General features: G+C 55.6%; 3 protein-coding genes across 6 annotated transcripts in view; all 3 read right to left on the bottom strand.

Annotated features, from left to right (window-relative positions):
* Lrrc24 (leucine rich repeat containing 24) overlaps nucleotides 1–1249 on the bottom strand; it is a 4981-nt gene extending 3732 nt beyond the window's left edge. Inside the window, exon 1 of the mRNA XM_004638863.2 lies at nucleotides 1161–1249. The gene's annotated coding sequence lies outside the window, so the exon portion shown is untranslated. The remainder of the gene's footprint in view (nucleotides 1–1160) is intronic.
* CUNH8orf82 (chromosome unknown C8orf82 homolog) lies at nucleotides 526–3224 on the bottom strand. 2 transcript variants are annotated; one of them, XR_002822720.1, is made up of 4 exons: nucleotides 2749–3224; nucleotides 1929–1977; nucleotides 1161–1800; nucleotides 526–798 (listed from the first exon to the last, which is right to left on the bottom strand). XR_002822720.1 is itself a non-coding variant. In XM_004638950.2 (3 exons), exons 1-3 carry the CDS (start codon nucleotides 2917–2919, stop codon nucleotides 1355–1357), a joined length of 666 nt encoding a protein of 221 aa, XP_004639007.1. In that variant the 5' UTR covers nucleotides 2920–3224; the 3' UTR covers nucleotides 526–1354. The 2 variants fall into 2 exon arrangements, 1 of the variants encoding a protein (XP_004639007.1); XM_004638950.2 differs by having other exon boundaries at nucleotides 526–1800.
* The window catches only part of Arhgap39 (Rho GTPase activating protein 39), a 106765-nt gene continuing 98900 nt past the window's right edge, over nucleotides 3087–10951 (bottom strand). For 2 of the 3 annotated variants that reach the window (XM_004638861.2, XM_023723899.1), the window contains 6 exons: nucleotides 9491–9583; nucleotides 6580–6653; nucleotides 5500–5699; nucleotides 4570–4661; nucleotides 3903–4072; nucleotides 3087–3826 (listed from right to left, as the gene is read on the bottom strand). In XM_004638861.2, coding sequence (XP_004638918.1) covers nucleotides 3632–3826; nucleotides 3903–4072; nucleotides 4570–4661; nucleotides 5500–5699; nucleotides 6580–6653; nucleotides 9491–9583 — 824 coding nt within the window. In that variant the 3' untranslated portion in view covers nucleotides 3087–3631. The remainder of the gene's footprint in view (nucleotides 3827–3902; nucleotides 4073–4569; nucleotides 4662–5499; nucleotides 5700–6579; nucleotides 6654–9490; nucleotides 9584–10951) is intronic. The other variant, XM_004638862.2, reaches the window with a different exon arrangement.

Below are 10951 nucleotides of genomic sequence, written 5' to 3'. Positions count from 1 at the left end.
AAGATTTCTAAAGAAGGCCTGTATCTCCCCTGTGGCCAGCCACTTCTTATTTTTTTTTTTTTTTTTTTTGGGAGGGGGGGTGTTGCTGGAGATTGGCCCCCCAGCCTCATTCAGGTGAAACACAAGCTGAGCAAATGCTGTACCACTGAGCTGTTTTCTAGTGTGGCATCCTGAGTAGGCTCGGAGCAGTGACTACAGACTACAGAGGAGTACATGGCTAGTAGGGGTTTATGTGTATGTACCTAAAGCCCTAGGGATGGGAAAGCTGGAGGTGGGTCCAAGTGCCGTGGGCCCAGTTTCAAATTTAGTTACAGATAGGGCCAGGACTGAGAAATGAGCTCATCTGGAGCCAGGGGAGGCAGGACCAAATGTGTACTGTCTCCTGGCTCCAACCTCACCTGGCACGGTTTCCCTTGACAGGTCTCACTAGTCATCGGAGACATACTGAAAGGTACCAGTGGCTTTGATGTTTCAACCTTGCCCCAAACTGTTAATTTCATAACATTATTTAAAGTCATTTACAAGTAAGTACAACAATAAAGTTTTAATAGAATAGCTTTGGCCCAGACAGCAGCAGTTCCCAGGCGTCTCATGATCCATGTGAGCTTCAGGAAGCCGGGAGCATTAGCTGGGGCCCAGGGAATCTCCTCGGAGAGCATGAAGGGGTGGTCCCTGGCTCCAGCACTTGCCTGCCCGCCCACCAGCAGCAAAACCATGGTCTCAGGCTCAGCGCTGCTGCTCACGCGGACCCCCTAGGTGCACGTCAGTGTAGAAGAGACGCGGGGCAGGAACTAGGGCCTCTGGAGAGAAGAGCCCAGAAATCCTTTTACCTGTGGAAAGCCACTAATCCGGCTGGGCGGGGGCAGAGCATCAACCTCCCAGGCACTAATCTGGGTAGGATGGATGCAGCGGGCTATACGCCCTCCCGAACCAGTGTCTCGCCACAGCACATGGGACCTGGCACCTGGGTCCCGTTCGACCTTCCCCGTCCGCGCCCTGTGGCGCGGGTGGGTTCTGGGCCCGGCGGAGGGCGTGGCCTCCCCGCTGCCTCCATCTCATCCAGTCTGCATGCCCTTTGCGCTCTGTGCATAGGTCAGACACGAGATAGTGCCGGATTCCGCCCCCAAGACTGGCGACCTTGGTCCCGGGGGCCCGCTCACCTGACGCTCCCGCGACGCGCGGCTCCCCGCGGTGCCAGTGACAGCCGGGCTGGAGCAGCTACCCGGAGGGGAGGGGAGGGCGCGCACGCGCACCGGGGCCCCGCCCGCCGCCCGGGGCTGACGTCGCCGGCGCAAGCCAATCGCTAGAGCTTGGGGAGGCTAGCGGGGTGTGTGTGTGACTGGCGAGCTCCGAGTCAGAACTGCTGGGCCGAAGTCAACAGTGGGGCCAAGTCAAAGGTAAGGGCCAGGCGGCGGCCCCGCCAGCGCACGTGCGAGGGCAGCGTGGGGTCGCCGGGCGGGTACTCAAAGTGGGCGCTGAGCTCGAAGGCCAGGGCTGAGCGCACCAGACCTACGCCGCCCGCGCACTCCGGGGCCGGGTGGTACAGGCGCCCGTTGGCCGCCAGGGGCAGCAGGCGCGCTGGCTCGAAGGGCACGACCAGAGCTTTGCCCCCGCCGCAGTAGGACAGGCGAGAAGACCCGTCGCCCTCTGTCAGCAGGTGTGTGAAGACCACCGGTCGATCCTCGCAGCGTAAGAAGTTGCGCTCTCGGCCACAAGGCGAGAGGAAGGGGAAGGAGGCCTCATAGCGCCCGCTGTGATTTGGTCTCAGGCGGGAGAAGAAGGTGACCAGGAACTGCAGGTCTAGGGGAATACAAGGTGCAGGTGCTCACCACGCGGGCTCCACGGGCCCGCCGCCCAGGTGCTGCGCCCTGCGGCTGCAGTGAGGCCGCCGGGCGCCCCGAGGGCCGAAGGAAGAGGCGCAGCCATACCTTTGAAGCAGGTGATGAAGTTCTTCATTTTGGAATCATCCAGAAAGAGCTGCAGAGCAGAAGGCAGTGGACAATGAGTCCCAGCGGGCAGGCCCATGCCTGTGTCTGCTGTCTTTGTTTCTCTGTGCACACAATGTGTAAATCTGGGGTATTCGCCGGGGGCGGTGGCTCACGCTTGTAATCTCAGCACTTTGGAGGTTGAGGCAGGAGGACTGTAGCGAGTTCAAGGCCAGTTTGGGCTACATAGGTAGTTCAAGGCCAGCCTGAACTATATAGCGAGACCCTGTCTTAAAAAAAAAAAAAAAAAAAAAAAAATCTAGGGCCGGGGAGATAGCTCAGTAGAATAAGTGCTTACTGGCAAACGCAGGGTCCCGAGTTCAATCCCCGGTACCGAGAAAAAAAAAATCTAGGGGATTCTACACGCACTTTCCTGCGGATTCGCTGGGCTGACAGCTCTTTCTCTTCTTTCAAATTTTTTTAATCAAACTCGCAGTTATTCTGCTCTCAGCCTTGTGAGTTCTGGGGTTACAGGCATGCGCCACTATGCCTAGCTTCAAGTTTCTAATTAAGATACACTATTTCCGTTGAGGTTACCTGGCCTGTTCCCTCATATATGCTGGGGAATCTGGGCAGGGCTCCTAAAATAGGCAGTCGCCCACTGTCTTCAGCCCCAGGTCTCGGGGACGTGCCCGGTGTGGCAGGAGGGCTTTGGTATGACCAGCCTGCGGCTGAGGTTCGTCAGAGAGCTTTAGTGGACGCCTGGCCTCGTTCCCTCTGCCTCCGCCCCAAACCCAGCGAACCACCCGTCCTCCACTCCGACCTGGCCCTGATGATCCAAGTAGTAAAAGTACTCGCGGGTCCGGGGTTCTGGGCTCTGGCCCTGCGTGTAGGCGACATCCCTTTCCCTGATACAGGTCCGAACTCCCTGTGACCGTGCCAAGGCAAGGGACAAGGACAGGCCCCGAAGGGTCCCGCAGTGCGGCAGCCACATCCTTCCGTGTCGGAAGCTGTAAGCCGGTCAGCTGGGATGTGGTGCTGCACGAATAAGTGTCCCCCACTTCACCAGTCCTGTGCGCTTTCAGTTCCGGCCCCTAGGGGGCAGCCGCGCCCCACCTGACCTGCGAGCCCCAAAAAGGAACGCGAGCAGCAGGCAGCGGGCCGAGTATCCACACGAACTTTATTCACGATGCGCCAGAGCGAGCGCCAGCGCCGAGCCGCCTGGAGAAGTCAAGACTCCCCGGAAGGAGGACCCCGCCTTAGGGGACGCGGCGGACTGGGCTTGTTTTTAATAAATAAAAACTCTAAAAATATATATATAAAAACAGGAGAAATGAAGTTTGACAACAGCTGAAGGAATTCTGATTCCAGGTGGAAACCGTAACCGACACGGGGCTGGTCGAGGCCACAGGGTGGCGACCCAAGGTTGTGCCCAAAGGGAACAGCGTCGGATTAGATTGTGTCTTTTAGCAAACAAAACGTTGTCCTGGCTTCTGTCGCTCTGTTTATATTCTATGCACAGGCTCCAGATTCTTAGGTACCCCAAGAAAAAATTCTCTCGCCCCTGTCTGCCAGCCCCGCGCCCGGGAAGAGGAGGGCAGTGTGCTGGGCACCGGGAACAGAAGGCACTTCTCGGGGCAAGGTGGCGCGGCCCCGGCCTGGCTGCTCCTGGTTTGCAGCGGGGCCCCATGCTGCCCCGGCTCGCGCTATAGCACACCCTCCATGAAGCTGGTGTCCAGGTGCTGGATTAGTACACGCAGGAAAGACATCTCCTTGCGCGTGTTCTCGAAGATGATGCGTGGGTCGTCTGACTGGCAGCGTAGGCAGTTGGGTGCCATCACCATGGCGAGGTTGCTGACGTCCATCTTGGTGATGGCCACATTGGCGGGCTGCACAAACACCTGTGCAAAGGGTGAGGCGGAGGGTGGATGAAGCAGTGGGTGGGGCGGGGCAGAGGGCAGGTGGGGCAGGGCATACCTGGAGGAATCGGATGAGGTAGCACAGCACCATGCGGTTGATGCGAGGCAGTGCATGTACCACCGCCACTGCGGCTTCTGGGCTCTCGTAGTGCGCGATGCACTGCTCGTAGAACTCATGCGGGATCAAGGGCTCCTCCAGTTCCCGATACCACAGCTTCAGCAGCGATGCTGTGGATGGGTGAGGCTCAGAGAGGCCTGCTCTGGGACACCAGGGCAGAGCAGTCCACTGGGCCACACCCAGGAGTATAGGGAGGGTTCTCCAGAAAAGGGCCCCCTGGCCTTGCCTCAATCCTAGGGGCACCGGGGTGTGTGTGTGTGTGTGTGTGTGTGTGTGTGTATGATGCTCCAGTGAATAGTTTCTAGCAGCGTTGTGTAGCTGCTACAGGACTCCACCCCCCCCCCATTCCCATGACACAGGCTATTCCATTCTGCACGGGAGCTGAACTGGGGTGCCCTAGGGCAGAAGGTTGCCTGAAGTGGGTGAGTTGGCCAGGGTGCCACAGAAAGAGAGGTCAGAGTGTCATGAGATGGAGCCACAGCAGGCCTGGACAGAGACAAGACAGTGTGGCTGCTGCAAGTGTGAGTGGCCATCTCCCTTCTAGGTAGTGCATGTAGGCCAGCACCTATGGAACCTTCTAGGCCCCATGGCCTGTGTCAGTGCTCACCAGGGACGTGGGGATCCTCCAGGCCTGTAGGCACCTTCCACTGATCCACCTGCAGCTTCAGGGCATTCACCTCATCAATGTCCCCAGGAACCCTGGGCAGCACAGGGCAGGTCTTAGTTGAGCGAGCTTGGCCTGCCCAGGTGCCCAGGGGTGGGGTGATACAGGTCCTTAAGGCTTCTCCACCCAGTTACCTCTCTCCCTGGGGTATGTGATTTTGGGTTTCACTTCCTTTTTTGTTTTTGTTTTTGTTTTTTTGGTTTTTTTTTGGTACCTGGGGTCAAACTCACAACCTTGCTCTTATCAGGCAAGTGCTTATATCACTGAACTATCTCCCCAGTCCTGTGTCCCTGTCCCATGCACATGATCTGTGGTATGAAGTCCTTCCAGGCCACCATCCCGTCCTGAACCTTCTGCAGGACCACTAAGGTCCAAATGTGCAACCCTCAGCTTCTCTTGCATACTTTGGGGGACCTGGATGTCCTAGCTCTGACAAGTGAGTCATAACTGTAACACCACAGGCAAGTGCCACCTGCAGGCAAGGGACTGTCACATCCCTGTTCAGAGATGTGATGTGAGTTGGGGTTGCCAAGCTGTCTGGCTGAATGCTGCACCTGGTCAACTGCATGTCATCTCAAACTCAGGTCTCAGGCACTGGTTTTGGCTGTCTTCCAAGCAACCTCAGGACCCTAGTGGCCATTTCTGCAGACACCATGCCTGGCTGGTTCTGCTGCTGTAATGGAGGGAGAGGATACCCAGAAGACCTGCCTCTCAAGGACATAAACCTAGATCAAGATCACGAGATAGCCCACCTTTCCGTCTATTCCAAAGCAGGCTCAAGTGGGTCTGACTCAGTGGTTCCTGCCTGCCAGATATGCATGGTAGATACAGGCTTAGGGCCCCCATACCCAGGGCCCGGGATTGGCATGGCACCTGAAGATGCCCTCCGTCTGGTCACCATTGAGTGCCAGCACCTCCTCGGAGAGCCGCGTTTGTACCCAAGGCAGCTGCCTGTCAGGGTAGCGCTCCTTCTGCATGTTCATGATCTCTTGCAGTGAGCTGCCAAACATAGATGGACTGAACACAGCGTTCTTGGCATGCCGGATCTCCTCTACGTTGGGCTTCTTCAGCCCCTGTGAAGACAACCACTCTCCTGTCCTGGTCTGGCTTGGCCTTTTTCTTCCCAATTCTCCATAGATTTCCCAATCAGTGCCATCCCCTGATGCCCAGCTGGAGTTACCAAGGTGGCCTCCTTTCAGGCCATCACAGCACCTAAAGATTTAAGTTCCCATAGGCTATGTGGGGAGATGGGACTCCTCCTGGGTGGGCCAGTCTGGGTGGTCAGGGACACAGGGGCCTGGGCTAGTGGACCTGTGATGGGGCAACGTAGCAAAAGGGAGAGCAAGTGAAGCAGACAGGCCAGGTGCTGGGACAGGTACATGGGGCCCAAGGGAATTCCTGGATGGAGGTAGATGATAGGGAAGAAAAATGGGATCAAAACCAGGGAATGAGATCCTTCAGAGCAGAGGCCAGAACTAGAAGGGGGTTCATGGAGGATGCTGACATTGCAAGCATGGGCTCCCTGGGACTGCAGCGGCTCATGCTCTTTGGGGACTCCCCTGTAGCCTGAGATTGCCAGGGAAGAGGGTCCTCTCCAGGGGAAGGTCTCTACCCTGGCTGTGTCTGGCCCTGGCATCTGGCCATACTCGCTGGGGTCTTAGCCCAGTGGGGTCTCTCCTCCATGGCTCTGTACATCATGCACAAGGGCAGGCTGGGTATAGCCAGGAGGCTGGCCACCTAACCAAGGTGGTCTGCTGGACACCTTGTCCTCTCCCACTCCCCCTTTTTGCCTGCACTGAACATGAAATGGGTGTCCCAGTGCAGGAGAACATAAATTCCCAGAGGCCTTCCTGGCCAGCCACCTAGTTGGGCCCTGGGCCCCTCATATTCTGCCAGCCAGCACTCCCAAGCCTTAGTGCCACCCCGCCTTGGTGCTCCCAGAAGTGCCTGTACCTTCTTGGCCCCTGTCAGGGCCGCCTTCTGCAGCTTGTGGTAACAGTACTTGGCATAGGTGCTTATCGCCACCCCTGGAAAAGAATGGGTGTTGGTCAGCCTGATGCAGACGAGCAGCTGCAGGGACTAAAGCTGGGGGTGGGGGTGAGGCAAGGAAGGGCAGCTTCTGCAAAGAGGGGTCCTACTATATGACTGGGGAGACTCATGTCCACTCTTGACCAGGGGAGTGGTCCTCACTCTCCTAGGCAGTGTGTTTCAGAGCAGAGACCCATTCAAACAAAAAACAGGTGCTTCCATACCTGTTTGGTATGGGCCAGGCTAGGGAAGGAAACCCTGTGACAGCCCACCTACCCCTTGACCAGGAGGGGGCAAAGGATTTCTAAGAACCAATAGCAGGTCAGGACATGACCTGGGTCCAAAGGCCTCCAAATCTCACTCCCTACTCCAGCTGGCCCTAAGGAGCCCTACCTGGGAATGGGGATGGGGGTCAGGAAGACAGGTCCAAAGCCTGGTCCATAGTTGAGCGGAAAGGAACAGTGCAGGGCAGATGCCAGCATCCCAACACAGCACCCTCCCCAGGAGGGCAAGGTGGAGGCAGGGCCACCTTGTGGCTCCTTCCTCAAAGGTAGGGCTTGTGGCCTCTCTGTGGTTCAGAGCCCCAAGCTGAGGTTCCAGAAATGGCCCTGGAGGGCAAGGCAGGTGTTAGAAAGGGCATGCTACTGAGGTCTGGCCCTGTGCGGTGCCCTCCTGGCCCAGGTAGGAAAGAAGAGGGTGGCAGACAAGAGCACATAATAAGAGAAGCGGTCAGGGTCGGACAGGTGCCCTGGATGGGGTGTTTCTGGGCATGCCCTGACCCCACCCCTATAGAAGCCACTGCCTGCTAACCCAAATGCCTGCCAACTCTCAGACAGGAATCTTTTTGCCTTCTTTGAAAGGAGGCAGTTTCTTATGAATGTCTGAGGACACGAGGAAGCTTGGACTCTAGTTCAAAATTGAATGTCTTAGTCCATGAAAACATTTCGAGTTATAAAATGGTTGCCACTGTATCCATAATGGGGATTGTTTAATAAACAAAACAAAACACAAAACAAACTTTTCACAGACGTTTAAATCCTGGACACAGATGCAGGTTCCTAGAGACCCACAGACCCTGGCAGAAGGCCTTGGTTCCAGACCAGCTCAGTCGGCTCCAGACGGTGCCAGAACCTTCCACCATGGGCCATTCTGCCCTACTCGGCACCTCTGAGGCTCCCTTGTTTTGGAGACTGTATGACACATACAGAGGAATGTGGGCCCCAGCCTGCCATTCACAGCACAGAGCAGGCAAGCTCTGCACTGCTTCTCTCTGGTTCAGTTCAGTGGCTGGAGTCTACTGGCACTCCAGGAAGGGACTGAGCTGCTGCTTCCTGTCCCTGGGGGAAGACAAGCCCACACAGCCATGCATGGCCATCCCCGGGGGCCAAAACTCAGGCCTTCTGCCTATTCCTGCTGACTGTAAAACAACATCCTGGGGCTACAGCTTCTAGGCTAGTGGTCTGGGGCACAAGAAACCTCTGCCTGTTTCTTCCTCTGTGGGATGTGGACAGGGACACCTGTCTCATGAGTAAGCTGGGAGCTGATACCAGACAAGCTGCTGGCATCACAGTTGTGGGGTTGAGGAAGGACTGAGCCAACTCCACATGTGCCCCAGGGGCTAGGAAGCTGGGGTGACTTCTGTTTTCTGTTGAGCACCTTCAGTGCAAAAGGCAGTGCCCAGGCCCAGTCCAGGAAAAAGTTACTCATGTGAGATGCCCACCTTGGACTTCAGCTAAGGGTCAGTCTGGTTTCATGGCAGAGACTACTACACACAGAGGGGCTGACAAAGCAGCTCTCCATGGTCCCTGCTGCTGTGCCAGATCCTGACTATGAGGCTTTGTGGGGCTCACCTTGCTGTCCAGGTGGACTGCAAGGTCCTGCTAGTTCTACTTAGGCCCATAGCCTTGCTACAGCAACAAGATTAATGGATAGCTGTGGCTGTCTAGCTCCCAGGCACCAGTGGTTGGCTCAGGCAGGAGCTCAGAGCTCCTTCCACTGTTGTCCCAGAGTGATCTGAAGTTGACCATGGCCTGGAACCTCACCCTGGACTGCAGGACCCGACACAAACCTACTGAGGGTATCCTTAGAGACCAAATGTCCAGCCCTGCAGATACCAACCTGGCCTGTTGGCCTAAGAGTTTGTTCTAAGCTGGCCTCATCTGCAGAAAGCTCCTTATCCTAGTGTTAGGTCCCCATGGGCAGTAAGTCATCTGAAAGGGCTTTCCAGTGGGGAGCAGAACAAGAGCAGGAGGGCGTTCCAGGGAGGCCAGTGTGAGCCCTGTGAGGCGGAAGCAGCTCTGCACAGAGGCGGCACAGGAGGACCAGAGCAGATGCAGGAGTGGGGTGAGAGCCTTGGGAGCTGACCTGGTGCCCAGTGGGCAGGCTGGTACTGGGCCAGGGCCCGGGCAAGTACAGGACGGATGCTGGTACAGGGTGGGAAGATCCCAGACTCCACGTGGTCTTGCTGGGGAGCCAGTGCTGCAGGGAGATTGCTTGGTGACTTCTGAATAACAAGCATGGCTCTCTGACTGCAGGACAAAGCTATGAAGACCCTTGCAATAGGATGCCCTGATACTCACCTGTGGGTGCCTCTGGGTCTTGGGCAGCTGGTCCTTATGCCTCCTGCCCACAAAGAACTTAACATGTTGGGAACTGCTCTGGGTACCCCCAAGAAAGGTGGAGTATCCTGTCAGCCACCAGGGCCTCCAGGCTCAGGAGGTTGCAGGCCTGAGGTTAGTGCCCCTCCCCGGCCCAGAAGTGGTTAGAGAAGAGGCCAGGCGGCCGTGGCGGGAGAGCAGAATGGTGCAGAGGCAGCGCCAGGCTGCAGAGGCCCTACCATCCAGCTCTTCAACATAAGGCTTGGGTTTCTTTCTCAATTTGGACTTCTTCTTAGTGTTTCTTTCCAGGAGCTCTTTTATGTGCTGTGTCACTGGAGAGCAAATAGAACCATGAGGACCACAGAACACACGCCAGGAGCCAACGCCCATGTGGCTTCCACATGTGGTGGAGAGGAAGCCCCTGGCCCTGCAGGCGCTGTGCCCATCCAGCACGGGACTAAGCAAGTCTGGAGTAAGCATGTACAGGTGTGCACATAGGCTGCATGAGGTGTCAGGGCACTTCCAACATGTTGTGACCGGAAGGCCAGTCCCTTCACTTGGGCATACCTTGGTATGACTCCTGCGCTGCACATAACTTGCTGCAGTTTCCAGTGACCTTGGTCATCTGGCAAAGGTGACTCCTGTCAGGTTTCTGGACTGTGACTTTACTCTCCCCTTTCCATGATGGGCAAGGGAGTCTTACGTAAGGAGTGGGTCAAGGTAATAGATACTTGTTATGCTTTGGGTTATGACCCCATGTGACAGTGCCCCAGCCCCATCATCTCCCCCTCCCACCTCCCTGCCTGCTCACTTCTACCCCTATATCTTTGTGGTTGTTGTTAAGACAGGTTTTGCTTCTGGGCTGCCCTCAAACTCAGGGCAATTCTTCTGCCTCAGCCTCCCAAGTGCTGGGATTACAGGCATGCACCACCAGGTCTGGCTTTCTTCCACTAAAGGCCTGCCACTTTCTCAAGAACTGTGGATCCTTGTAGTGAAAATTATATTTAAAATCTAAGATCTAGGTGTTAGGTGTGCTTGTTGCTACTGGGAAGTCCCTTCTTCAGGTCTTTCACCTGACAAAGCAAGGAAAAATATGTGTCTGTTAACACCTGCATAGACACACACCTATAAATGTTTGTGTATTCACTGTATCTATAGTAAACTATGAACTTATCCTGAAGCCTCCAACTTCAATTCATTACCAGTGATCATTCTGGCTCTTGCTCTTTGCTTGTCTGGCTTCTGTCTATGTCCATGTCTATCTATCATTCTTTCCCTGCCCCACTACTGAGCACTGCACCTACAGCCTCCTGTGCTCTATCCCTGAGCTATATAATCTTAGCCCTCATTCTCTTAACAACATCCTTGGAGATTAAATTGTGTCTTGCTACATAGTTCAGGCTGGTCTTGAACTCACTATACAGCCCAGACTGGCCTGAAGCTGGCAGCAATCCTCCTGCCTTAGCCTCCAAGTGCTGGGATTATAGGTGTGTGCCACCACACCTGGTGGAGATTAAATTTTAATAAAGTCCAATTTATCAAGTATTGTGTTTTTCTTTTATAGAGAATGCTTTTGATATTTCATAAAATATTTTGTCTAACTCAGGTAAACAAAGATTTAATTAATTAATTAATTAATTTGTGTGTGTGTGTGTGTGTGTGTGTGTGTGTGTGGCCAGCTCAGCCCACCAGGGGGCGGG

This window comes from Octodon degus, unplaced genomic scaffold (assembly GCF_000260255.1).
Source record: "Octodon degus isolate 3935 unplaced genomic scaffold, OctDeg1.0 scaffold00104, whole genome shotgun sequence".
In the NCBI taxonomy this organism is placed as follows: Eukaryota; Metazoa; Chordata; class Mammalia; order Rodentia; family Octodontidae; genus Octodon; species Octodon degus.
The sequence above is the reverse complement of the archived record's forward strand: the minus strand, read 5'-3'. Positions and strand labels throughout refer to the sequence as shown.

Excerpts from the sequence above, each read along its gene's own strand:
- CUNH8orf82 (XM_004638950.2), bottom strand. The coding sequence starts at position 2,919 with ATGTGGCTGCCGCACTGCGGGACCCTTCGGGGCCTGTCCTTGTCCCTT. Across the intron at positions 1,978-2,748 it reads ACTTGGATCATCAGGGCCAG|CTCTTTCTGGATGATTCCAA; the intron begins GTCGGAGTGGAG and ends TCTGCTCTGCAG. Across the intron at positions 1,801-1,928 it reads CTTCATCACCTGCTTCAAAG|ACCTGCAGTTCCTGGTCACC; the intron begins GTATGGCTGCGC and ends GTATTCCCCTAG.